Here is a 27558-nt window from a genome sequence, read left to right on the forward strand (position 1 = left end):
ATTTATTTTTTCAAATGGGAATATATGGGTTGTGTACCTCAAATGACAGGTAATTTGATCACGTATTCAGCGGTTTGGCTAAAAAAAAATTGGTTGTGCCGTTTCCTTATTGAAAAATTACGAAATAATTCACAATTTGTGATTGGAGACTTGGAGAGTAATGCAATCATACTAATTTTACTAATTATTATTAAGGAAAATCCACGAATCCGCATGGTTTTGTAATTTCGAAAGCAGGTCTTCCCATGCTTTTTTGAATTTGAAAGCTCTTACCCTTTACGCTCCCCACCCCTCTACTTTTTTTTTCAAATGGGAATATGTTGATTTTTTAGCATGCTTTATATCACAATCCATATATTTCTACTTGAAAAAGAAAATAGAGGAGCGTAAAGGGTGAGAGATTTCAAAGTGAAAAAAAGCCTCATTTGATGTACCTATATATCACAATCCATAAATTCCCATTTGAAAAAATGGAGTAGCGGGGTGCGGGGTGTAGGGGGTGAGAAATATCAAATTCAAAAAAGCATACGAAAAAATGCTTTCGAAATAAAAAGTCAACGGGTGCCAGGATTTTAATAAAGAATTATTGACGAGTTAGGTTACTTTTTTTGCACGTTGTATGCAGCGGGTGTTTTCTAATGATGCAGCAAAAAACAAGATGTGCTTCCCTATCAGAAATACTCATCTCATGATTTTTTTCAAGACTTGTATCTCCAGACTGTAAAAAGCTGGTACCATGGTCCATTCGGGTCATTGAACTCTATGAGAACTGGAATGGCATCGCGATACAGGCAAAATGAGGAAGAGTGAAAGGGAAGAAGTAGAGCAACCTTTCTCTCTCGCACGCCGTTGCTATTAGCAACGTAAACATTTCAATGTGCGGGAATGAAAGAATGAAAGAATCAAATATTCGAACTGAAAATATTTGAAGGTTTGATACTGATTGGAAAAATTCTCTTCTTTCTCTATTTCCCAAATTGTTCAAATCTTTCAACGAGTCGGTTCGTACTAAAAATAATTAATCATTAGTTTGTCGTTCTAATCGAAATTTCTAAAAATTTTGCACTTTTTTTAGTGATTTATGATGTTAATCATAATTTCCTGACTTTCGGGAACGAAATTTTTAATAATCACCCTTGCAGCTTTGATGAATTAATAAAATAGAAGCCTTAGAGTAATTTGAATATAAATATTAATTATAATCTTGAGGCAAGAATATAGGAAATGATCTTCTGAAAAGCCTCGGATAAAGCTTTGGAATCATATGAAAAGCAGTGTCAGCAAAGACAGAGTTGTCTCTGGAGCAGAGACAGTCGTCCCTGGTGTCAGTGCGAGAGATTTTAAATATTCCAAATAGTTCAATATATAAAAGGAATCATATCAAAAAGTAAAGAACAAAATTGCTGAAATATTTTTATTTAACATAATTGGGACAAAAATGTTACATTTGCTTAACAATTATTAAATAAAATTAATTTAGTCATTTTCTGACGAATAGTAGAGGATCCCCATGAAGTTCATCATTCATTAACTTTGATTGATGGAACATTCTACACTAGCCCTAGTGCACTCTTCATGGTCGAAATAAATCCTAAAGCGAATGTCTTTCGATAGTGAAAAAGAATGTTGGTATCATCAATTTCCAATGATTCTTAATATTCTATAGTTTCACTGAAAATTTCCTCAACATACCTCAGGGAAAAAGATCTAATTGGAGCTTTAAACCCTCTCCGGAACAGATTTCTAGAATTAAGAATGTCAAACACTCTATCAATTTTTCTAATGAATTCAACGGTAGCGGCACTATCTTTGAATTGTAAGTTCTTACATTTACACATTAAGATTCCATAGCATCTGCTACCCCATTACTCATTGTTTGAGTAGCTAATCTGACATTCATAATTCTATTTTTATAATTGATATGCTGAGATGAGAGGGAATTAGCCAACCTTAGACCTTCCTCCATTTGAACTTTTTCTAATTCCTTGACAAACTGCCAAGAAATGTTTCCTGTGGGGGACTGCAAATTTTTTTCTGCAAATGTATTTCTACGGATACCAATTTTTCCTTCCTGTAGCTTTGGTCCAAAGTTGTAAAGTAAAAGGTTTTCGGAGAGGGAACCTAAAAAAATGAAAAGCATAAGGCATAATTCCTAATTATTTACTGCTTCTCTCTTTTTGTGGATTCTCACTTCTGTAAAACTGTTCAGGATGGATTGGTTTATGTGATACCAACACTTCACAGAAAAAATATTATATTATATTTATGTCCCCTGCATTATGGCATCCGTTTCCAACACAATACTGGACCATTGTTGTTATGAAATTCTTCTTATTCAAAACGTTTTTTGTTACTGCAAAAACCACTTTGGTCACTCTGGGAAACACATAGACTTAAAAAACACTCACCAAAAAACTATATTTAAGCTTTGAAAAAGCACAAGAAATTCTGTTCAACAGCTAACTTGACTTGATATATAGACATTTTTCGAGTTTCTTAGGAATGTAAATCGGAAGTATATGGCTTCTAAACAAGTTTTCACCATGATTTTTACTAAAATACTGACAAAAAGACATTAAACAATGTAATTTAAAATTTATCTACGAAAATGACATTTAAATTTAGGTTATAATAGTGTAAACAAAAACACGCTAGAGAGAGAAAGGTTGCTCTACTTCTTCCCTCTCTCTCGGTCACCATTTCCGATGAATTTTGCTACCTACGAAGCCATTCCAGTTCCCATAGAGTTCAATGATTCGGGTGAAATATTCAGGGAACTGGCTATATTGTTATTTGAAATTAATGTTTCCATATGGTTACAACTCCCGATAATGAGTTAGAGAAAATTAATGTGTCATTGAAACTATGGCTGCAAGTTTGATGACAGTAGCGAAGAAAAATTTTGATCGAAACAAGTTTTTGGATAAGCAATTGGGTTTATCGATGAACAGTCGATAAAGACTGTCTATAAAGAACTTTAATTATGATCCATTGTCTCACTTTTTATGAAGGGAGTACCTTAAATTGCCCCAAAGCTCATAAAACCAGTAGGGAAGAACTTAATAGAAGGACATTCATTTCAAATTATCCAATTAATGAACTACCACGTGTGTAGGCCTGAGTGGTGAATTAACAGTTCCATCAGAATGGTTTGTGGATCGTTGACGTCTAGTGAAGTATGAGCTATTGATCAAAAAGTTTATTAGCGCTGAAACACAAGCATTAATTCAACACCGACACGGTATTGCTGATGAAAGCTTAGTAAGTGTGATTGATGAATATGGATCGCCAAATATAGCCTTGTACTTTGTAGGTCAATGTGTCCATGAACATTTTCTAGGTCTCTTGTTTCCTTCAATTCTTCAATTCATAAGTTTCTCTAGAGAGTAGGGAATTATTAATGTTGTAGGTAAATAAGTTTCAGGGGAAGGAAACAATTAATATTCTATTATTGATATAAACCATTTCCAGCCTAATCTGAAATTTTAAAGCATCCCAAATAAAGGGGCCATAAATCGTTTCTGGTGTATTTGAAGAGCAACATGAATTTAATATCGGATCTCCAACCTATATTTCACACCATCTTAAATAGAACAAAAAGAACAAATAAACCTCCAAACCAGCGCAACTTCCTCTCTGTAATATACGACAGTGATAGTTGGGTGTACATAAAATGATTCCGATGTCTGCCGAACAAACAGACCGAAGAACTAAGTAGGGTAATATGTTGCCATTGACGTCGCCATAATCATAAATAACTTTTCAAAGCTGCTGGGACTCCATAGGAAGAAACATAACATGGTTTAAGAGTATTACTCTGTAACTTTATTCCCATATTAACTGAAACCTCTGCGGTTTCACTACCTTGAGACAACAATTCGATCGGATTCGTGGTTTTTCAGATCAGCGCTGTGATAAATACGAAATATACAGAATATTTATTGTCTGTGATAACGAAAACTCTTTTGGTTATTGCTGATATTCAATTCCCAAATCACTTTCTTTCATTTGATATAACTGTGGATGTACTATACAGGGTGAGTCTTTGACACGTACAAATATTTTAACAGTATATTCTCAAGGTAAGAAAAACACTTTTTTACCTATGCCGTTTTTGTCGATACATGTTGAAGCCATTTTAAGTTTTCATAATTAGCTGTGCCCCCTCTGGATGAAGCAAAATTACGTTCAGAATAACTAGCTGAATCTATGTGACACTACATGGATCTTTTCAACAAAGTTGTATTCAGTTGAAGCCCAATTTAATATTTGTACAAGTCAAAGTCAAAGACTCAACCTATATAATTATATATATTTTCTTGGGGAGTTTAAATGAAAAATATTTGCTGTGCTCTGTCGAATACTCTGGCAACGTCTAGTAATTCAAGACCTTTCTGTTGCTTACTTCTTTATAATTATTTTCAATAGTTGTTCTTCTGAGTGTACTTTCCTGAAACCAAATTACTCCATTTATGGGAAAGATGCTCATGAGGACCTTAATGATGTGCATAAATCTGGCTGGTAAAATTTAGAGTTGTAATTGTAAACCAAAAATACTCCAATGAGTAGAAGTTGAAATAAATATGAATAAGATAGATATAAAATATATAAGATAGATATAAAATGTATAGAGAACATAAAACAGTTAAAAGTCACTAAAATTAAATAATAAATAATAATGAAGACATGTATACTTGAAAATAATTTAAAATAAACAAGTAGTGTTCATAAAACCTCATTTTATATATATCCTGGAGGATCCACGTTTCTGGAAGAAAAACCAGTAATGGTGCAATTTTTTCTGCTTTCCGATGTGTGAGTTATGAAAGTTTGATAATCCAATATTTTCACAACTAGCGAGAACTCCGAGAAAGTCTTATATAAGTCGATCTGGTGGTCCCATTTCATAGCATCAATATATTTGGAAACGGGATATCTGAGGGGGAGGTCAAATTTCTGGAGTTTACGTACGGAAGAAAATCAACTTCTTTCGCAGCTATTCGTTATTCGGATTTGGAGAAGTTTTGGTTCGTTAGTTCTTTTCAGGGATGATGAAGATGAAGTTTACTTAGCTGAAGCAGAAATGAAGCTGAACCTTTCCATAAATGGCAGTTGAGAAGGCATCTTTCAGGAGGCATTTTGGCGATGTTCTAGAGCACGTTATTTTCTACATTAATCTTTTTCATGAAATAATTACTAGAAGGCAAAATCTACCTTTTCGTGTCCATTGGCCTCAAAAATAAGTCACAATAAAATGATATAGTACCACTGTAGGCAAAAATAAATGATTTTTCTCGGAATTAACAACTCAATTTCACATTGACTGAGATGGTTTTATAGTTTTAGTTTAGTGAATTGACTCTCGCTTTCGTTGCAAAACTTCTCTGTTCACCTCATTTGAGTAATTCTTTTTCTAGTATTATCATTAAATTCTGGTGATAAATTGTTCTACTCAAAAGGTAATATACATTCAGTCTTCTCAAAATTATGAATTAATCCATTTCCATGTACCTATTATACTTTTCATGATTTCATTATGAATGAAATGCGTCCACGTGCTAGACTATAAAAAGTCTACAAAAAATTTTGTTGATTTTCATTTTTTACTGCTCAATTCACACTTTTTCTCGAGTCTCAACTATATATTCGACCTCCCTAGATTTTCTCACATGGAAATGAATATGTAGCATCAGAATTCAATTTTTCTCACTTCTTCTCATTGATAATGAATACTGATTTATTGTCTTCTCATGATCATTTCATTCAGTTTATTTCAGTTTTCAAGACAACACTGATTTTCACCTTTTACGTACATATGACTAATTACAGTTGTCGAGTTTCAGATGAATGAATCCTCATGTTCTCCAGGATGGACTCTGGATTTAGTAGTTTTCCTTCAGAACACGATGTGAACTTCTCAACTATGGTTCAATGATCAATGGTTAACCATGGTACAGGTTGACTCACTCTCGTCCCTGGCCCCACCCTGGAAGGCCTGCTCTGGTAATCGTGCACTCTCAATTGATATGATCTACTCATTGTAACTTGTACTCTCAAGGTACATTCTCACGTTCATCCATCTTGTGCGATATACATGTTAGTTTTCAGCCTTCTGTACTTCTCGAAACCAACGACTAGTGGTTTCCCTCATTATTACTCTCGATATGTACCTCTCATAAATTATGAATTGTATCTTCTGTTTTTCTGATGGACGTTCTGATCGTGCTTACTCGTGAATAGTCCGTCTGTGTAAATGTAAATGTAAATGTATATTAATTAATTGATTTGTAATCAAATCCAATACTCTTTTTGTTCTTCTCAGATCAACTAAGATTGGTCTTCTCATTCAATTAATTTTTCTTGATCATCTCATTTCATTTCAATATTCTTGCCCTTCTCATATGATTTACATTATTTTAGCACTCAGATTAATTAATTTTGCTCTTCTCATTTAACTTGTAAGATTCATGTTCTGCTCATTGTAAAATTTTAATTATTGGTTAACTCACATTTAAGTATTATTGAAGTACTTTTATGCAGTTTGGAGTGTGAACAGTAGACTGAGTTTTCTTTGTTACCATCGAGTGGTGTAATGATCGGTTGTGAGTTTTTTTTTTTTTTTTTTTCTGGGTTCAGTTCATATTGCTTTAATGTTCAATTTTTATACATTTCCTGTAATTGGGTTCTTCCTGTAGGAAATAAATGGCTTATTATTATATTATTATTATATTATTATTTAATGTAGTGATATCTCATTAATGATCAGCCTTAGACAATGTAGTTTCACCTTTTGGCCTATTTCACTGTTACTACTCGGTTTTCTCATTAAAATTCATTATTCTAAGCTTCTGTTTTTCTGATGGAATAAAGAGGCTATCGCAATCAATTTTTATTGATTGCTCTGTCACTGTAAACGCTGTGTTAATTTTGAATCTATTGAACTCCTCAAAGACTACATCTGACCTCAAGTGATTTCTCATTTGAACTGCTCTGGATTATCTCTGCCTTTAGTTGAATAATGACTCTCTGAGTAAATGTTTTATTACTGTATTAGCTTCATGCAGGTGACTTATTCATTTTATGATTGTGAACGATATACAATAAATCTTTTTATACCATTTTCAACTCAATTATCTTGTCATACAGTTCACTACTCTTTTTTACAAAATCATAACACCCCCGATTTTGAAAAATAGGATTTGGCCAAATATGGTCCCAATCTAGACCATCCCTTTTCAGTCACACTGTGACATTGCATACACATTCGTTCTATTAAGACCATAAACGTTGATGCCTTACTCAATAAAGTTCTCCCTGACCCTTCGAGGGAACTTAAATTTACGCAAACACTCAACCTACACCCGAATTCCACATGATCCCTTGCGTGAAAGATCCCAACGGTCTTCTGCATCAACTCCTGTTAGCACATCGGTTATTTCAAGCCCTGTGAAGGTCGGAAACGAAAGTTTATGGATCCAAACATGGGTTTCTCTATAGAATCTGCAGAGAGGATTTTCAGTTTCATTAGTTTAAATGGACGATCGATGTTCATCAGGCTCGGTTATAGTTATAAAGGATAAAATGCGGAAGTTTCTGAAAAGATGAGAACGGTTGTAACTTCAGAGTGATGTCTGATTTTTTTGCCGGATTTCGGGGAAGTTATTGAAGTTTGCTAATGGATCCATTGATCCAGGAGGTATTGTTAGTAAGGGGATTAATGAAGAGATTTTCGGTTTTCGGTCAGTTTAATTTATTATCATGTGAAAAGTTCAAACAAAGATATACTGAATATAATTTTCGTCACTTTTCAGAGGCAAAATTGAAACCGCTCTACGCTCTATGCAATAATACTTACTCGTTCTCCACTGAGTAATGAAACTAGGTAGTAAAAAATCAACGGTTTCCAAAAAATATCAACAAAATCAAAAATACTGTGGTTCCTGTTTACCGGAAACTTCATGAAATGAGAATATCAGAAAAGGCACATATCACACACGCATCAACTGATTTTTCGGCCAGCAATTCGTTTTACACGTGCCCAGAGTTTACAATACCTTTTGTAGCACATTATGCAGTAAAATTAGTCTTTTTCATTTTTTTTGTAACCTGTGTTGAATTTCTGAGTTCTTTTTCTTTTGATCGTGTCTCTTTTGTACTCTTTTCATATTGGTTGTACCTTCCTTATCTTTAACTTCTTTTTCAACATTTCATTGTATTTGCCTTCTTTGTTTTTCTTCGAGTTGGGTTTTTATTGGTGAACTTGATAATATCTTACCTATAGTTCTACCACTTCTGGGAGTAAGGTTTTCTGGATGGCGTGCAAACCCGTTGGAAACAAAAACTAGAGGGGCAAACGAATATGCATTTTCTCCTATCTTTATCACTTCTGGGAGTGCGATTTTTTCTGGCTGGAGTGTACACCCGTTGAAAGCAGAAACCAGAATGGTAAATAATCGTGCACCCTTTTCCCTTATCCTTTTGGGGTTCTTTTCGCTGGAAGTACGACTTCTGCCTGGCGTGCAAACCCAGAAAACCGTTTCTCAACGCCGTGCTTTGTTTCCAGGAGACTTGCTCAGGTAGGAGACTTGAAGCACCTCAAATATTTCAATTCAAATTTCGCGTTACCGGTATCGTAAATAGCTTGCGACATACTCAAAACAAGGCACAACTAGTGGCGGCTCCATTTTGGCCGCCATCAGAACAGTTCTGGAGTGAGAGGGTTGAACGTGATTTTGTTGTTAGGATGTGATAAATTGAATAATTTTTGTTTGTTACACTGTCTGAAAAGTTCAATAGGTGCGTGGTGTTATTCAGTTTTATTGCTTTCGTTGATTAATATCGTTTTGCAAACGATGAGCGTTTTTAATAATAATTGTAAAAGGAAACATCTGTTGAATAGACTGAAAGGGAGTACAAGAGACTTTACCTATGCTGTGGTCGGGAGACATAATCAGTGGTCCAAATTTCCCGCACTGAGTCAATAGTTTGCTTAAAAAAAAGAAAATTCGAAATAGAAATAAATATAAAAAATAAACAAAGGTTCAAAAAAGTAAGAAACATATCGTAAATAGGTGAGTGACTCTGAAATAGAAAATATGTATGTATTTCAGAAGCAGATACATCTGACCTTGACATAGACAAACGTTGGTCATTGGGAATTGTTTTCTTTCAATGTTTTTTCTGATAAACAAACTTATGGTTAAGTCTCTCTCGCCCCCAAATTTTCGGTTTTTAAAGAACGAATTGTTCTACCTACTCAAAATGTTCATCTCACCATCTCTCTACTGTTATCCATCGTTACCTATTTGGGCAAGATATCTTCAGGCAAAAAACTGAGTTGCTACCATTTACAGATACAATTTAAGTGGCTTCAGACTAAAAGGGGGTTCAACTTTTCCGGACTCCCCATATATAACTGAAATATCAAAACTGTAACTGTGTGTTTTCTGTATAATATCACTAAGTATATAATAGGTGGGTTTTCGAAGAATCCACCAAACCTTCCCCTATTGATACGAACCCCCTCGCAATATCGATGTCGACCATTCCACACAACTCGGTCGATTCCAAAAGGGGGATCTTTGACATCGCAGATTTATTGTACCATTTAAAGTTCACCTGAACTTGAAACGATCCAAATCGATACAGTTTGCTCCGCAGAGTCGATTTTCGGTTCATATAGCGGAAACGAGTCGGTGAATTTTGCCGGCAGGAATCGACCTTCAATAAAATAAATCTGCCTGCTACACGAAGGCGGTTCTGAGGAGAAAAATGATAAAGTTGTTTTCGAGACTATAAAGAACTTTCTGGACGCCAACTCGACGTAGGTTAAAAAAATAACCACATTGTTTATCGATGTCCACGATTGGGAGAAAAAACCTGAGGGAAACATGAAATTTAATTTCAACTGGAGGTGAAGCCTTGTTTATCCTTTGTTTCCATTCGAAAAACAGATCACATTGCATGGTTAACGATCCGGGGTAAACAATGGAAGAACGACTATTGTTTTTCCTGGTAATAATTACTGTGTACGTCTGGGAAAAGGGGCGAGAATATCAGTTGTAGCTTCCCAGGTGTTGGTTGAAATGATTGGAATCGAAATTAGATTCTGATATCTGTATTGTATTACTATAAGCAAGGAATGAGATATTCGTTCAAGTTTATCATTACAAATTTCAATTCCTTCTGAAATATAATCTAAGACTGCAGTTCTAATGGCTTAGAAATCCACTGAAACTTCTTGTTTTCTAATAAGCTGTGCCATCCTGCGACACAACACATCTCTTAAACAGAGTTTTATTCGGCAAAAGTAATTTTTCAAATAAAAAAATAGTTTGTGAGAACTAAAAATGAAATTTTTTGCCCACTATACTTAGGCTTCTGCTCGAGTCTTTCAGGCAGAAATACTTTCAATCCATAGATTTGCAGATATAATCCTGTAAGGAAACCATCAAGATACAGTGGTCCCTTCTGATAAATCAAGCTGCTATCAAAGCATTGGGCTCCTATGTCATCGAGTCAATGCTGATATGGAAGTGCCGAAGAAAACGCAGCGTAATAGGCCAGAAGAATAAAATTTTTCCAGTCCGGATTCTCGGCCATGGAAGGCAATTGAAGGCAACAACAAGTCAGAAAGAGAGATAGAGACAGTTTTACTGATGAATTGTATTACATAATGTTTTCACAGGTCGAACATTGGTAAAACATCTGATACAACAGTAGTTGAAGTTGATGCATAAAAGTACAAACTAATTCATAAGAGCAATCGAACAAACATATAATTAATAGAAAAAAGAAATGGGACACATACTATGGCTCAAAACCTTTCAGTGGTAAAGAAGAATGCACCCATGGGAAAAGTTGTTGGAGAAGAGGAAATCCGGAAGAGAAATTCTCTGGTGGAATCTTCCAGGGATTGGCCACATACAGGCTGTCTCGATAATTGCTGACATGATTATGCCTGCAAGTTTGAAAAATATTCAGATTTGATGGAGGCCTGTTTAACCTGGAGCGCCTCAGAGCAAGAACCCGAACAAAGTTTATCGCGGAACAATAGCTTTAGGCCTTAGACTCAATATCGACAAAACCAAAATCCTAGTTAGTTCGCCAGAAGCCTTCAAACAGATATCAGCCTGGAGAATGAAACCCTAGAACAGGTCGAGCAGCTCAAATACTTGGGAAGCTTCATAAGTACTAGAGCTAACCTAGACACGGAAATACAAAACCGTATCAATTCGGCATCACGGGCATTCTGGAAGCTAAAGGATAGAGTGTTTCAAAATCACGACCTCAATCTGAAGACCAAGACAGTTGTTTACAAAGCACTGGTCCTCCCAACGCTTCTTTACGGAACCGAAATCTGGAAGCCCTACAGGCGACAGATTAAACAGCTTGACAAACGCAACAACGTCAACTAAGACAAATAATGCACATCAGATGATTCCATAAAGTTTAAAATGCAGAAGTCTTGCAGCGTGCGAGTTGTATAACAATTGAGAATCAAGTAACGAGGGTCTGACTCAAATGGAACGGCCACATTCTGAGGATGCAAGACACAAGATTAAAATCCTCGAATTCTCTTCATACGGAACTCAAGATGAGAGTTCCTTCTAATTGACTCAGAAGTTGATAATTTAGTCCTGCTGATGTGTGGAGCAAGCCGGAAGCCCATCGCAGACAGAAGAAAGTGTAACGTGTTCTGAATTTCAGATCGCTGTAACCTAATTTAGGTTCCATCCTCATTAATGTGGATCCAGATTCGGGTACTTGTGAATTCCGCACGCGTCCTATCAGGAGTGGACTGAATAATATATAAAAGTCATCATGGTCGTCGACCTGGGAGATCTCGTTACGTCCAATATTCCTTTGGCGAACAGAGGAGAGCTGATAATGGGCAAAGTTCTAGGGAAAATTTCATTTTCCTGGCTTCCATGTTATCCATGCCGAATGGATTCAAAATTAAAAGTTATTCGGACAGGTTCAAACCCCCACTTCGGTTCAATTCCAACAGTGATGTGCATATATCTGTGGAACAGAAGATGGAATACGAAAACTCTTCAAATTCCGCTGATCCTGGTGAAGTCAAAAAAATGTTCATTTATAGTAGCCAACCATTTATGAAGTTTTAAAGTATCTCCTTCAGACTCAATATCTTCTTTATTCATAAAAAAACTCGTTGCACTCGACACATGCTCAAATAAACGAACTGCATTTTTTCGGAACAAACATCGCTTCAGCAAACACAGTTATATTGAAGTGACATAAATTTTACATAAAAGTAACAAAAATTGTTGAGTAACGATGTGATGTAACATTCCCGTCTCTTTTATGGCGAATTAAAAAATTATCCATGATGTTATATTTCAAATTTTCAACACGTTGTAGGTATGACATTTTGTTACATAAAAAACTCGCAACTAAACTACCGAATTTATTCCAAGTGAGAGACTCGCACTCTATATAACAGTATAAATGTTTATTCTTGCTCTGCGAACCACACTTCCACAGCTTTTATTATCTCAACGTTGGAAGAATATTTGAGACTGTTCAGTTGAGGAAACAGATGATAGTCGGATGGAGCCAAATCTAGTGAATAAGGGGGGTGTTCTAGTAATTCGAACCCTAAATCACTATTTTTTACAACATGAGATTTGTGTGTGTCGAATAGTAATCTCCGGTTATTGTTCTACCCTTATCTAAAAAATTAATCATGTTTACTCCATGGCAATCCCAAAAATCTGAAGCAAGAACTTTGCCAGCAGATTTTTGGACACAAAACTTCTTAGGTCTTGGAGAACTAGAGTGTCGCCATTCCATGGACTGTTGCTTTGTTTCTGGATCGTAGAAATGTACTCAAGTCTCATCTATATTAACAATTTAAGAAGTCTACATCGTTTTAAAATCGAGCACAGATCGAACGCGATGCTTCTACCCTTGCACGCTTTTGGTCAATATTCAAACATTTGGGGATCCATTTTGCAGCAATTTTTCTTATGTCCAAACTGACGTGAATTATATGATGAACGCGTTTATATGAAATCTGCAGTGCTTCAGATATCCGTTATAGCCCAATTCGTCGGTCTGATAAAATCATGTCATGAACTGCATCGATATTTTCGGGGACTGACACAGAAACTGGCCTTCCCGATCGGTCATCTTCAATGAAAAATTTACATGTTTTGAAGCTTGCAGTCCAATTTTTCACGTTCGCTAAGAAGGACATTGATCACCAAGGGTATTAAGCATATCTTCGTAAATCTGATTTCCTTTTAACCCTTTTAAATACAGGTACTTGATGATGGCTGGATACTCCAATTTTTCGATTTTCACAATTTCGGTGGACATCTTCTTTCTTTTAATCTATTGCGTAACTCTGGTTTACTTTTTTGACCTCAAAATTCACACTGACAATCCTATTGATTGTTCGTTTCTATGGTAACGCAATATTTTTATATGCATGGAGCTGGTCTAGGCTAACTAGATATCAATACATCCTCGTAAATGAAAAGCGGAACTTTAATTAATCTTCGCTCATTGCATCATGAAATATTTCGAGGAAAAAAAATTCTGAATTTTATAGGTGACTTCGAAATGAGAAAATCGTAGTTCTGTGTTGCTGTTCAGTTCGTATTTCTTTGTTCTTCATTAACATATGTACCTAAAGATTATCAAGAGGATGTCTCATATGATATTGTCAATTAATCATCAGTATTCATCTCTTCGAAACGAAGAAAATTTATTGTTCAAAGGAAAGCCTATTGCAATGAATATATCAGAAGTGAATGTAGTGAGTTAATTGTTCATCACACTCATTTTACTTGCAGAACTCATAACCTCAAGAAAATTTTGTTTTTCTTCGTTAATGATACCTACTTTCAAATATGATCAGAAATATTTGAACGTATATTTCAACATAGAATATAGTGAAAACAATCATTCTATTTTTCAACATCCATTCGTTTAAAGCTCTAATTTTCTTTTTTTTGCAGGTCAATAATCTACTTGATATAGAGGCTGCTGTTCGAAATTACGTAGAAATATTAACTGACGTGGGAGTCGTGACTGTATTGGTGCTAAGCGTCGCTCCAATACAAGATGCAGCTTTACCAATCATCGGTTACATTACATATAGGCTACTTCTTCATTATTTGCCCATCATATAGATCTTGAAATTTTTCTCGATATAGGTTAGGAAAACAGAACAGAAACGATATATATCAAAAATGTATACGTGTTCCATTCTGCATTGAGTGTTTTGATTTGTTGTGTATATTTAAAATCATGACGAGTCGATTTTCTTATTGTGAATAAAATATATTTTTATATTTTTATTTACACGATGAATAAATTTTATGTGATTGTTTTACTGAGTTTTATATTTTTGAAACATTTCAATTTCCTTTCGTGAGCCAGATGAGTCTAGTTTATTATGTTTAATATCATGTGAATGAGAGAGTAGTAAAATATTCACAAAATACTCTCATTATCCCCTATTTTCCTTTATTTCTGTTTATTTTCTGTCCTTGAAATGAGACAGATAAGTTTTGGGTTATGTTCGATAATATGCCAATGACAGGGTAATTGAATTAAAATATTCTCATAATTTACCTATTTTCATTTTATTCCCTGAATTTGGTGATATTCAAATGGAACAGATGGATGGTTACGTAGTGAATATTTTCATTTTCAGAAAGAATTATGTGTTGGTATACCACAAAGAAATATTTCTACCGTGATTTCATTCCGGAGCCAATTTTTAACATATGTTCTCCAAATATTCAGTTGTTTTCATTTCCATTATAAGTTATCGTTTGCTCGAAATAAAACCGAAAAAATTTTCCTGTAAGATTTATAGCACTTCTAAATAGGTAAGTAGGTTTCCTATGTTCTGAGCATTTCATTGATTTTTCATTTCTTTAAATTTTCAAATCTTCGATTCAGTTTATAATGTATAAATTTATATATAAAATGAAGAACTGAAACAGACTGTTTCAGGAAATTCTTGAAGTTTCAGTTCTGTTTGATCAAATTCAAAAGAAAAATACAATTCAAAGAGGGATGTTTCAGTTCTTAGACCCCAAACTCAAAATTTAGTTTCTGAGTGATATAAAATTTCAATTAAAATTAATGTACAGAGTGGGTAGAAACTAATGCACAAAATTCTTATCTTCGGTATTCACTGTGTAGAAAGTTATAATTTTTTATTTTTTAGTCTTGTTTCATCTTTACTTGTTCGCAGCCTGCTTCAAAGGGTCAATAAACTAATGTTGTATCAGATTCTTACACTCTGGGACATTCTTCATTCGACATATATCGAGTGTCTCTTCACATTAGGCTTTTTTAATTAACTTATTCAGCTAAACGGTTCATAAACGGATATTGGTATCTGATTGTGGTTGTGGATTTTGCAGCTCATCATGCCTACCTTCTTCAGAGTCCTAACAGACCTCGTCTACATAGTATTAACCATGTACACCATCAGAACATGTATAAACGTCACATCAGACTACTTTTCACCCCTTCCTGAAGGGCCTAGAGCAACTCGTGTGGACGGTTGGTGGTGTTTGAGTCGCTATCTCATTGTATTTCCTCGTATGAGGAGAAGCGATTTTGTGTACCAGATACTATCTTTCTGTTTCTGGTTGACGTTCTTCGAATTGAGATATTTTATGGAATGGTTTTACGACCTGGTTAGGGCTTGGTAGAATGAAAGCGATATTGTTTCGTGAACATTTTTTATATTAATCCTACATTTTATTTATCTAATCATGATATAAACATGAATATTATATGAATTCTTATTTTTTGTGAATTGTATATATTCTAATTATTTGGACTTTTTCATTTTCTTCTTATGGAAATGAATTTGTTACTGATAGTTGAATTTTATATTTAAGAATTGTGGTTGAATGACAATTTGATTGTGAACCAAATTAGGTATAAAATGAAATATCAGATGAAACTGCATACCTATATAGCTCATATCAAAAAAGACTCAGTGTTGTCTTATTCGTTATTTTAAATTATAATCGTTTTGTGCCTATGAGTATCGGAGTATATTTGATGTATATTATAGTCAACAGATCTTCATCACAGAAAAATTTGCAAAATAAACATTATTGAACGAAAAGGCTTTTAATTAATTACCTAGAAAATTTCCTTATATTTGTACATAGATATGTAGTTCTATATCCATAAACTAATAATTTTTTTCTTGAATAATAAGTGTTCAATTTTCTCTACCTATGCCTTGGCAGTTCGTTGAAAAATCTCTGCCCATGATTAGTAATGTTTCAGCAAATTATATCATAGTAATATTCCTGAAATTGAGGGACCTGGAAGTGAAAGGGTTCAAGTTTACATATTTTAAAAATGATGCAAGTGCAGAATATAACTCCTAAAAGATATTCTTAATAAAACATCAATTTTTTTCAACAGTGTTATCATTGTAAACAAGGAAGGTATTAATATAGAATTTCAAAGCTTGAATAATTAGCGAATTATTTTATAGGAATGAAATGTTGAAATTTAATATCATATTTAATGCATTTTTTAAATGCTCATTAATTTTCTTGATTCTTATTTCAGATGATCATGACTACCATGAAGATTCATTCTTATATACAGCCAACTGCAATGTTTTAATCATTTATAAAGGCTATATTACCCTATCATTGTTGAAATTCGATATAAACAAAAAAGTTATCGAAAACATAGCTTCACTTCTTTTGTAGTGGTGAAGAGTCGGACAGCAATCCTGAGAATTTGGCGTCTTACCACTTTGAGACCCTTTTGGTTTTTCAGATACGCCACTGAGTCGAAAAGAAGACCAAAGAACGAAAATTCATAGGAGATCCGTCTTTCTTTTCCATATGTATGATAAATCAAGGTTCATGTGTTTCCTTCGAACCTTAATTCAAGAGTTGTTAGTCCAATCCTAACCGATAAATGTTAAGCATTGAAGATTGCTTATAAAATATAAACACAAAATGGCAGATAAAAACAATTCATCGGTGAGATAATTATATGGAAATTTTCTATCCATTAAATTAAATTAGAGTAGAGATAACTTTGTACAATCCTGAATATTAAAACAAAATCGTCATCTTGAATCTGTAAAATTAAAAAACTTCATAGCTACAACAGAGATGATTTTTAAAATTTTTTACCAGCACGAAACTTTTTCAAAGGAGTGTTAACTAACTCTTAATGGCTGTATTTTTGTAGGGTTCTTCGAGGAGCAAGACAGAAAACAAATCTCAGACAAGGGGGTACTCAGATATCAGTTATTTTAGTCTGGCCTGTGACACATTTCTGTTGTTCTACCTGCATATGATAGTCGTTGCTTATTTAGAAAATAACGGAGTTTCACGAACTCCTACTGTAAAATTGCTTTCATTCCTTTTTGTCCTTTTAACGAAGCGATATTTCGGAGATCGTTTGAAACTTGTTTATGGAATCGCCTTTTTCTTATCAGAGTTATATTTTAAATGTATAAGATGATTTCACAAATGTCTTAATCTGTAACATTGTTTTAGTCCTGATAATGTAAAGACTGGATGCTCGAATGGACATCAACGATTTTATTCGCAAATAAATGATTTTATACCATTTGAATTTTTTTTTTTGATATTCTTTGTGAACCCCAATGAAATTTTCATGTGCCAGTGAAAAAATTTGCAAAATGAACTAGTAACACAAATATTTTTAAAATATTATGTGGCTCTTCTACTCCTTCGTAAATATCTTTCCCAAATTTATTTCTTTACCAAACGAAATCACATAAAATACAGGATGTCAATGAATGACACTGTCAAAGTTCCAATTTTTCGAATTTTACAGATATTTTTATTTGCGAACATCAAATTACTCGAAAACGGCGCATCAAACTGTCAAATATTCATTAGATAGCCTCCAACTTAGTTTCACTTTTACTTTCTTTGAAATTTTAGGGTACGTAATGGTCATATTGAGAAAACTAAAGACGTGGGTGATATCTTGTGTTCAACCGTTTTTTATATAGAACTAAAACTAATCTTTTTTATATGGTTTTTTAACAGCCTGTATTTTTCAAATCGAGCCGATTCTTTAGATCTCAAGAATCTACTGTTAAAATATTTGTACAAGTCGAAGACTCACACTGTATAATTGACACTGAATTTTCAAAATCTCATGTCGGAAGAGCAACAACCCAACTTACAAGAACTTACAAAAGAAGTTATTTCAGAACTCTATCATTCTATTTCCACATCAAATACAGTAAGGAAATGTTCAAATTTCCAGATTGTTTACTAATTATCAATTGAGATAATAATTCAAAACAATTCTTTGAGTAACCGACTTGAGAAACTCTTTCATCTTTAGAAAAAAATTTTGACAAAAATTTCATGAAGGTGATTGGTGCACTGGCTTCATATGCTCTCAATTATTTTTCGAATCACCTTGTTGAGGTTTTCTTCGAAGATAATTAGGTACTGTTTTCAATCGAACATCGCCCTACTATAAAAATATAATGCCACATGCCTTCATGATAACAATATAGTTCATCTCGAAGCAGTCGCTGAAGAAACAAATCAACATCAAGAAGTTCAACAGTAATGGATTCAGACGATTTAGATGATCACAGATATTATGTGATGGTATGATTCGAAAAAATTTTCATAATAACTGGAAAATTCCAAATACTGAACGAACTGAAAAAAAAAATATTATTTCAATTAACTTCAAATCATTACAGTATCAATGGTGCTTGTGTAAAAATTATGATTTCGTATTTGTTGACCTCTATATATTTCCTTTCAACATCCAAGACAAAAATTAATCGAATTATATTTTTTCAGGCATTAATGGAAGCAGAAAGACGAAGAACTCCAAGGAGGAGAAGAAATAGCCCAGGAAATAACCCAGGAAATGATCCACGATCCACAATTCAAATGATGCTATCATTTTTGCTTTACATTTTCATCAATATTTATTTCAAGAAGGAAGATGTTGATTTTTCCGAATTTTTCTACTACATAATAGCTCCATTTTTTCTTGGCTTCTTGATAACGAAGAGAAATGTTTTTATGATTCGACTGACAATTTTATATGGAATTTACCTCTTATTGTCGTATTTATACCTGGAGACAACAGAAGAATGACTTTCAAACGAATGACTTGGCTCGACTTGATGTGTTTGTTTTGTAATATAAACTAATTTTGTGATATAAAATAATGATATAAAATCATTTCTTTTATACATGACAAAGTACTTTGCCTACAAATGCACTGTGATAACGTAAATAAATTATTTATTTCGATATGCATCTTTAATTATTAGGTAGGGAAAATTCAACCTTAAAATGATTTGAATATAACCTTTACTTTCCTTTCTTTCTTTCAACACGTGTCATGTATCCCTTATCGCATATGATTGAGAATAACAGTTCCAGCTCCATGTCGAATAAGACTATTTTCTTTGACGATCTTAAAATACGATATCCGATGTGCAATTGTTAGCCAATAATTTTGAATAGGAAGAGTGAACAATATTATCAATAATAATCGAGAAAGATGCAGTCTGATGCTAATGAAGTGAGTATTTATTTCATTATACTATAACTAATCCATCCCTATTGATACAGGAATGGTTACTAAACAAGAGTTCCATTCTGAAAAAGTATTCAAGATGATTTAATTTCAATGAAAACTACTTGGTGATTGAATATTGAGAATGGAAAAAGGTTTTTCCCAGAAAACAAAAATTTGAGGTTATATGTTTATGAGTGTTGGATGCCTTTATTGATTATGGACAAATTGGTATCTATAATTTGATTCTCTGATGAGAAAAATGAGAAAATACAGGTAGAATTGATTGATCCATAAGGAAAGAAAAAAACTTTTCTATCACTCAAAGACGCCTGAATCTGCGATATTTTTATTTTGTATGATGACCGAATTGAAATAAAATGCAACTACTCTTTATTTACTGATTTAAAATTGCTATTGCATATGCTAGACTACTCAACAATAACTGAACAATTGAATTAAAGATTTCTGACATAATATTTATAAAATATTAATATTCCTATCAATTATACGGTAAAAGGTAATTATTTGAAAAGGTATCACCTTCAATATCCCGTTCGTCATGCAAAATGAGTGAAACGAAATGCCAAAAAAAGTAACCTTGCCTTGAACAGAGAAATTTTATATGGTTGGTGCCAATTTGTATCAACCCTGTGAGCTCATTAATGGCAGCAACCCCTAAAATCTTGAATGGTAAGGGCGGATGTGTGACACCTTGTTTAAGAGGAAATTCGATTGCCTTTTCAAAAATGCCACTTTTTTGTTAGTACTTCCAAAATATAAAAAAGAGTAAAATAATTACAATAACAAGAGTTGCCACGAAAAATGAAAATAATGAAGATTTTTTCAACATAAAAGATTTTCAGAATATTGTCCATTAGTTTATAGGGAAAAATAAAATTTATTCTCACCCTAAAAAAATTCAACTTGAATTTCTTGGAATGGTGTTTATATTCTTTCTTTCAATTCATTCATATCTCGGGGCTGTGTCTTATACAGAACCGACTTTCAATGTCTCTAAAGAAAAATTTAAAGGTGTCAAGTCTAGTGAGCGTGATGGCTATTCGATTAGCCCTTTTCTACCAATCCATTTGTTTTGGAAATGATACGTGGATCATTGCCTCACTAAATTTGAAATAATATTTATACCTATCTATGTTCACTCATAAATCATAACAATTTTTAATTCTCAGTCTGAAACATTCTTGTATATATTCATTTACATTTATTCATAAGAACAAATTTTATTAATGATATATCCTAATAAACAATCTTTTTCAGTCTGAAACATCCTTGGAAACAGTAGACTACCATTCCAGCACAACTTCAGATAGTGGGATCTCGCAGATAAGCGGTGAACAAGAAGAATGGACCTATTCCTTATTCTCTGACATACTGATCACCCTGCACCTTGGGGCAGCAGGGGTATTTTTGGCATATTCCGTGAAAAACCTATTGATAGAAATATATCTGCCAACAGTAGCTTCATTTGGATCCCATGCTGCAATGTTTACTGCCTTCGTGAAATCATTGTACTCTATTGGTGCAATTTTACTGCGTCCAGAAGTTTTTATTAGTGTACTAGTGATATTGGCATCCCTTTATATAGGAAAAGAGCTAGGTAATTTTAGGGTACTGAGGATAATAGGGAAACAATTGGCATTTATACTATCGCGGTTTGTATTTTACATTGTAATATTTCTGCATTACTACTGTATTCGAGTTTTTCTCGAGAATTCAGTTTGAGAAAACCTATTTACTCTAGTTTTTACATTGCTAAGGAATTATTTATTATAATTTTGTCAACATAATTAATTTATTATTATAATCTTCCAGCTGTTGAACTTCATCGAAACAAATAAAGTTCCGAATCAGATGAAAATTGTATTTCTTGGGGGAATTTCTGGATTGTCACATTTAAGTTGAATTTTTCCTCATAACAAGTTTAAAATCATTGCAATCTATTCGTATCAACTTTGGAAAAATGATAACAACAACCACTAAAATCTTGAATAAAAAGAGTTTTCTTTTCTGTTTGCACTTCCGAAAAATGAAAATAAAAAGAGGAGAATAGTTACGAATAGCAATAGTTGCAATGAAACATAATAATGATGAAAAAAGATTTGAAAGTAAGAACAGCATGCCAAGAAAATTTCCAAAACGTAAGTGGCGTTATATTTCTGCCTTCAAATAATGCACAACATTTTGAAAATCTTTATACTATAATATTTTTCATTATTTTCATTTCTTTCTGCAACTCTTGCTATCGACATTTCTACTCTTCTTTCATTTTTTCTCCCCCAAAGGTGAGATCAATATTTTTTCAGGTAATACGCATCAAACTTATATTCTTTGAAGGTTTTTTTTCATTCAGAAATTGATTCACAAAATAGTTCTCTGCACAATAACAACGCTATCTATGGTAAGAAGTCCGAAGCACTTCCTAAGAACAGAATTTTTTTTTATTACATTTTTACATTAGAACATTTTTTGTCAGAACATATGATACAATTCAAAGATTTCAGTTCATATTTGTGATCAAACTGCTGCGTGAAAAGTGTTTCTGTCTGTATTGTGTGTATTTAACTGTCTTTTAATTTATCACAACCATTTAAATTCGAAATTATATTTACATAAAATGTGTGCGCAACGGACTGAAGAACAGGAGAAGGTTTGTATACCGAACATCACAACAAATTTGATGATTTTATTCTGATGGTCGGAAAATTATGTTGTTAGTATGGTTTTTCATTCTCGAAACAGATCTATTCTGTCAAAATGGGATGGTTGGAATTACCTCCATATTGACCTAAGTCCAGAATATGAACCTATTTGTTGTCAGGATATAGTTCTTTTTGCATATTCATCTAAGTAGGTAGTTATTCATTGTTTGTCAATTATATCCTCCTCAAATATAATGTGATTTAAATATATAGGTACATCAAATTTACATTGAGATAAATTGATGTTAAAAATAATCTGTTACATGATTGATTGGTTCGGTATTTACTTGATAGAATTTCAATTTCAATTTGTAAAATACCAGTAGTAACCTCCTTAAATTCATTCAAAATGTTTTGCTAGCACTTGAGTAAGTTCTGGTTCGCCTTTTTCAAAGAAAAAAGTCTAATAAGGTTATTAATATTGTCCATAAACATCCACAAAATTCATTTTTCAATTGTGAACCTGAAAAAGCTACAGTGTCAGCGAGCATGTCATTTTTTGTACTTCTAATATGTTCCCTACAAATAGAAGAATCAGAATCATCTCCAGGTCATTATACAGGGTGAGTCAAATATTTTAACAGTACATTCGATTCGGCCTCATGAAAAGTTATAGCCATTTTGAGTTTTCTTGATGAGCTGAGCCACCTCTAGAAAAACAAAATTACTGCCGGAATAACTAGCTGAATCTGTGACAATACACATCTGTGGATCTTTTAAACAGAGTTTTATTCAGCTCAAAGTAACCAATTTTTCAAATTTCACTGATTGGTTTCAAGTTTCAAACATCAAATTTGATAACGGCGCATTATACGAAAAAATATGAAGAATACTTTCATTTTACAAAACGTTCAAATATTTATAAGATAGCCCCTATCTCAATCTCAAGAGTGAGGTTCTTTAAAATTGTGGTATTTTTGTGGTGCATAATGGTCATGATGCGAAACCTGGGAGGCATTGGTGATATCTTATGTTCGAAAAAGATTCATCAAATAAATGAAAAACTATATTCCGAAATTCATTTCATTCGATGAAACCGTTTGTGAGAATGAAATAAAATTAACATTTTTTTATGGGTTTTCAATAGCCTGTATCTTTTAACCCGAGCCGATTCGCAAAAAATGGTGAAATAAAAAAGTGTTTATTTCGACCTCAGGAATCTACTGTTGATATATTTGTACGAATGAAACACTCACCCTGTATAGCTGAAATAGAATATTCCATTCCCTTTCATGAGCTCATGAAATGTTTTAACCATCATCATTTTAGGAAATGAGGATATTCCTTCAACGGCACTTCGGCAATCTACCTGATAGAGCTCCCTGGTGGTTCAATTTTGCCGTTGTTTTTAGCTTTGGCTTTTTGTGTTCTGCATTGTACTCACCTTTGGAGGAGATTGGAGGCAAAGCTGTCGACACTTACCATTATATTAGGGGAAATATGCAGCCCGAAGCCAGCGTAAACATCAAAATCAAGAAGATTCAAAGTCGTATTTTGCCAATGATATGTTTAGTGTTTACAGTAACGCTCATCTTCGTCTATGGAATATGTAAACTTAAGACAGCTCTTAGAAAATATATTTTCTACTGTAGAGGTCGCTTATCTTTATCAGATTATATAAGTTTCACTTGAAATTCGTGAATTTTTGTGTATTTTATTCTTGAGATATTCATAGTTGATATCAGCTTGTTAGATGTAAGTTTATGATTGGACAAATTTTGATTCGTTTATTAATAGTTTCTGCATTATAGCAGAAATATTATGAATCAAAATGCAGTCTACTCAGAATATGAAAGGCCATGTAAATATCATTTCACGAATAATATGTTCCATAATTTTCTTTGTTTTGTTTCATCCAGAATCCATATTTCGTTTTTATTCGTACTGTATTTAGTTCAATTCATCGGTGATCCTTACTCAAGATCCTTATCATTTTCAACTCCTAAATCCTAAAATGAGAAGTAGGTATAATTTATAGTTGATAAACATTCGATACAAAAACATACTAACTCGTCAATTAAAAACTTAATTCTTTTATTATACGACTAGCCAAGTTTCATAGTTTATATACGTATGTCAAAATATAAAGAAAACTTTAAATCAACATAGGGAGCAGTTTGATTGCTAAGGGGGTGCAATACGCAAATGGTTTAAACTTGTGTTTTTGCTTCGGCCATTCAAATGCATTTAAAGATTCTATATAAAATGTTTGTGCAGCAAGGAGAGAGCTCTTAGATCACTCTAAATTGAAATAATAAATGATTATACAAAAATTTCTATTCAAATTCGAATTTCATGTGGTTATCAGGTAAATTTACTTACTGTTTTTCGTAAACAATTGATTATGATTTCTTCCTAAAACTAATCATTTGATTTATTTCAATTTTTCAATTAGAATTAAGTGTGAATTACATAAGGGAGGTGTGCATAAGAATTTCAAAAACGCATGGCACAAAAAAGGTTGCAGAAACACAGCTCTAGAACCTCTTACAACATAACTTATGGGGATATTTGGAGAGTAATTCAATTTTTGATTCAACTCATAAACCTTTTTGAACGTTCCACTGCACCTTAATGAGAAAATGTGTTCAAAATTATTCCCCCATTTATATAAAGCCAGTGTTCCAAGTAAACATTGAAGCGTCTCAGTGATATTGCTGAAATATTTGACTTGCAACATGAAATATTTCATTCACAGGGAAAGAGATGTTTCAGAAACTTCTATGAGATCCTTAATGTCCTAAGACATTGATATTTCTGTGGAAACATATCTCAAAACAAGGTTTCGACTCATCATTCAAACATTCATATATGTTATTTTTAATGTAATTTTTTTTGAGCAATATTATGTAACACAGAGAGAAAATGTTTCAAAAATTTTTTCTACTGAAAAAAAAACATCCTTGATGCTACTTCAACCTTCAGGTGTTTCGTTGCAGATAGTCAATATACAATATAATTCGATTTTAAATCTGATATCCTCACTCTTGTTGTGCCTGCACAGGGACAAATACTGTGAAAGGATTAATCTATTTGAGTACCTCAGTAATTTTCAACCTTTCTTTCAATGTTTTCGTGTTAATTTCTTACTTCTTATTGAAGTCCTCTTCGATTTTATCGATCCGACGACGGAATTTCCATTTTCTCAATTTAGTTTTCAATTTTCTTCCAGTGGTTTCTTCATTTATTTTGAATTTTCTGTCAATTTATATTTTATTCAGGAATAAGCCACAATATTTCCTTTCATAAATAGTGAATATTTTGTCGCCAACACTTTTTCCAACTGGCAGAGACAGTTGAAGCTTATTGGAAATCAACTTTTTTCATCTGCAAAATATGATAAAAAGGGTTGAAGAAATCAACCTCCCCAAAATGTTGCGTCAAAATTCTTCAATATTCCAATTTGATTAAGAACAAATTTAAAAGGTGAATTCAAGATGTATCCTTCGTTGTGTCATGACTTTTTCTTGTGAAATTGTTACTTCGATTACAAAGAAAATGGAAAAGTACTCAGACCCTTTAAAGAAGAATCAGGATTTTCTATGGCCACAAATCAGAGAGCAGCTATATTATATCTTCTCGAACATTATAAAGAGCTGACCGTTTTTTTTCCACAACATATGATGAAATTCGATGATTTCTTTCCATATTGAAAGCAACTAGTTCCGTGAAAAGTGTAACGTGGAATCTGTTTTATTCAACTTCCCTTTTTATTTTACGACACTTTAAATTCGAAATTTTATAAAATGTGTCAGAGTACACCACAACCTGAAGAATTGGAACCGGTACCTATACTTAACATCACTCAACTAATTTTATGATTTCATACTGCTCGTCTGACGCTTGATTGTTATTTAGTGTGTTTTCAATTTTTAAATAGAGCTCTAAAGAAGTAGAAATGCTAAATAAAGTTCTGAATATTAACCGTTATGTAATGTTTCTTTTGATTTGGGGTGTTTATCTATTTATTCAGTATTTGTTAATTACTTAACCATCTTACTAATCTATTTTATGTTGGATTGATCAGATTGCTACTTGTCACTGAGCAAAAATAGTAAAATACCAAATATTTCCAGCAAATTCATTCAAAGACAGAGCAGTTTCTTATTGGACACATTTCAAAAATATTCCCATAAAAAATCATTTGTTTTTTCAGCCACTACATCCAATAAATCAGCCAGTATTGGAGCAAATAGAAGTCCCTCAAATGGAGGTTGAAAATTCGGATGTTATAGAAGATGACGAATTACCGGAATTCAAAAGCAAGTTATGGTACTTATACGATATAGGAAATTTCTTTTTCCTGATATACGTATCAAGCTGTTTTCAATTCTCATTTGTTCAGTTCGTTACAGTTCTTGCAGACCTTGTGAATGATCATTCAAATATCCATCTCATGCCAAATAATTGGAAATTATTGAAATTAATTTATTTGTTTATGATAATGATTATTTGTTTCTCCTGGATACACGCACAATTGTTATTTTTCACTCTAGTCAGATATGTTCAGATTTTCCATATACATTATACTTTAAGTAGAATATTTGGTCGAAGAGCAAATGAACAAGAAGTAGGAGAACCTTGATGTTTCAATTGATTCGTTTCATATCTCAATAATATTCAGGACTTTTATGTAACATGTAGATGTTTATTTTAAGAGATGTTTTTACTCAATTGATATTGTCAGTATCTGTGATATTTACAGAAGACGTGTTGGAATTTTGAAACTTATTTCTCTATTTTATCGAGAATATTTTCAATAAACACGATGTTCTTGTTTTTCTCTGGTTGTTTTTTTTTATCAGATTTTCCATAGAAAACAATTGAATCAACAAAATTTTACTGAGTTTTAAATCTTATCCAAGTAAACACATCTAATTATGTTTCGAAAGGAATAGTATCCAGAAATTTCAAATGTCCGAAATAGTGACCTTTGAATTTTCAGTAGGGGGAATATACTTCAGAGTATATTTTTCTTTATACCAAAAGAGATAACAAGGTGTTCAATTTTACTCAAAAAATTAATTTTATTCCTTACAGATCTGTGACCTCAGAATAAATGAATAATTTCGGAAAAATATAATATAAAAAATATATAATAATATAAATGAATAATTTAAACTTGCATGTCATAACTTCAGGAAGTGATAAGATATGAAGTATTTGAAAATGGAATTTTTTCTATCTCGAATCCTTTCGGAGATACAGGATGATGGGCTTAAATTTTTTTGTCATTTATTTTGGTACCTGCTGCTTCAGTAATCAA

At 32.9% G+C, this 27558-nt stretch overlaps 6 protein-coding genes and 1 long non-coding RNA gene across 7 annotated transcripts in view; 6 read left to right on the plus strand and 1 right to left on the minus strand.

The window, feature by feature from the left end:
• Positions 1–27558, minus strand: part of LOC123320877 (synaptotagmin-7) — a 419223-nt gene that overhangs the window by 339044 nt on the left and 52621 nt on the right. The gene's annotated exons all lie outside the window — the stretch shown is intronic.
• Positions 13628–14362, plus strand: LOC123320887. The gene is made up of 2 exons (XM_044908371.1): positions 13628–13786; positions 13989–14362. The coding sequence occupies exons 1-2, from the start codon at positions 13652–13654 to the stop codon at positions 14160–14162; spliced, it is 309 nt and encodes a 102-aa protein (XP_044764306.1). The 5' UTR covers positions 13628–13651; the 3' UTR covers positions 14163–14362.
• LOC123320888 lies at positions 14499–16129 on the plus strand. Its single transcript, XR_006538814.1, has 2 exons — positions 14499–14867; positions 15411–16129. It is a non-coding gene; the product is annotated as an uncharacterized LOC123320888 (long non-coding RNA).
• LOC123320886 lies at positions 18469–19301 on the plus strand. Its single transcript, XM_044908370.1, has 2 exons — positions 18469–18638; positions 18840–19301. Exons 1-2 carry the CDS (start codon positions 18597–18599, stop codon positions 19140–19142), a joined length of 345 nt encoding a protein of 114 aa, XP_044764305.1. The 5' UTR covers positions 18469–18596; the 3' UTR covers positions 19143–19301.
• LOC123320881 lies at positions 19416–21453 on the plus strand. The gene is made up of 2 exons (XM_044908364.1): positions 19416–19575; positions 20851–21453. The coding sequence occupies exons 1-2, from the start codon at positions 19555–19557 to the stop codon at positions 21313–21315; spliced, it is 486 nt and encodes a 161-aa protein (XP_044764299.1). The 5' UTR covers positions 19416–19554; the 3' UTR covers positions 21316–21453.
• Positions 22123–24128, plus strand: LOC123320884. The gene is made up of 2 exons (XM_044908366.1): positions 22123–22240; positions 23562–24128. Exons 1-2 carry the CDS (start codon positions 22208–22210, stop codon positions 23922–23924), a joined length of 396 nt encoding a protein of 131 aa, XP_044764301.1. The 5' UTR covers positions 22123–22207; the 3' UTR covers positions 23925–24128.
• On the plus strand, positions 25900–27074 carry LOC123320882. The gene is made up of 2 exons (XM_044908365.1): positions 25900–26077; positions 26449–27074. The coding sequence occupies exons 1-2, from the start codon at positions 26039–26041 to the stop codon at positions 26875–26877; spliced, it is 468 nt and encodes a 155-aa protein (XP_044764300.1). The 5' UTR covers positions 25900–26038; the 3' UTR covers positions 26878–27074.

This window comes from Coccinella septempunctata, chromosome 9 (assembly GCF_907165205.1).
Source record: "Coccinella septempunctata chromosome 9, icCocSept1.1, whole genome shotgun sequence".
Lineage (NCBI taxonomy): Eukaryota > Metazoa > Arthropoda > Insecta > Coleoptera > Coccinellidae > Coccinella > Coccinella septempunctata.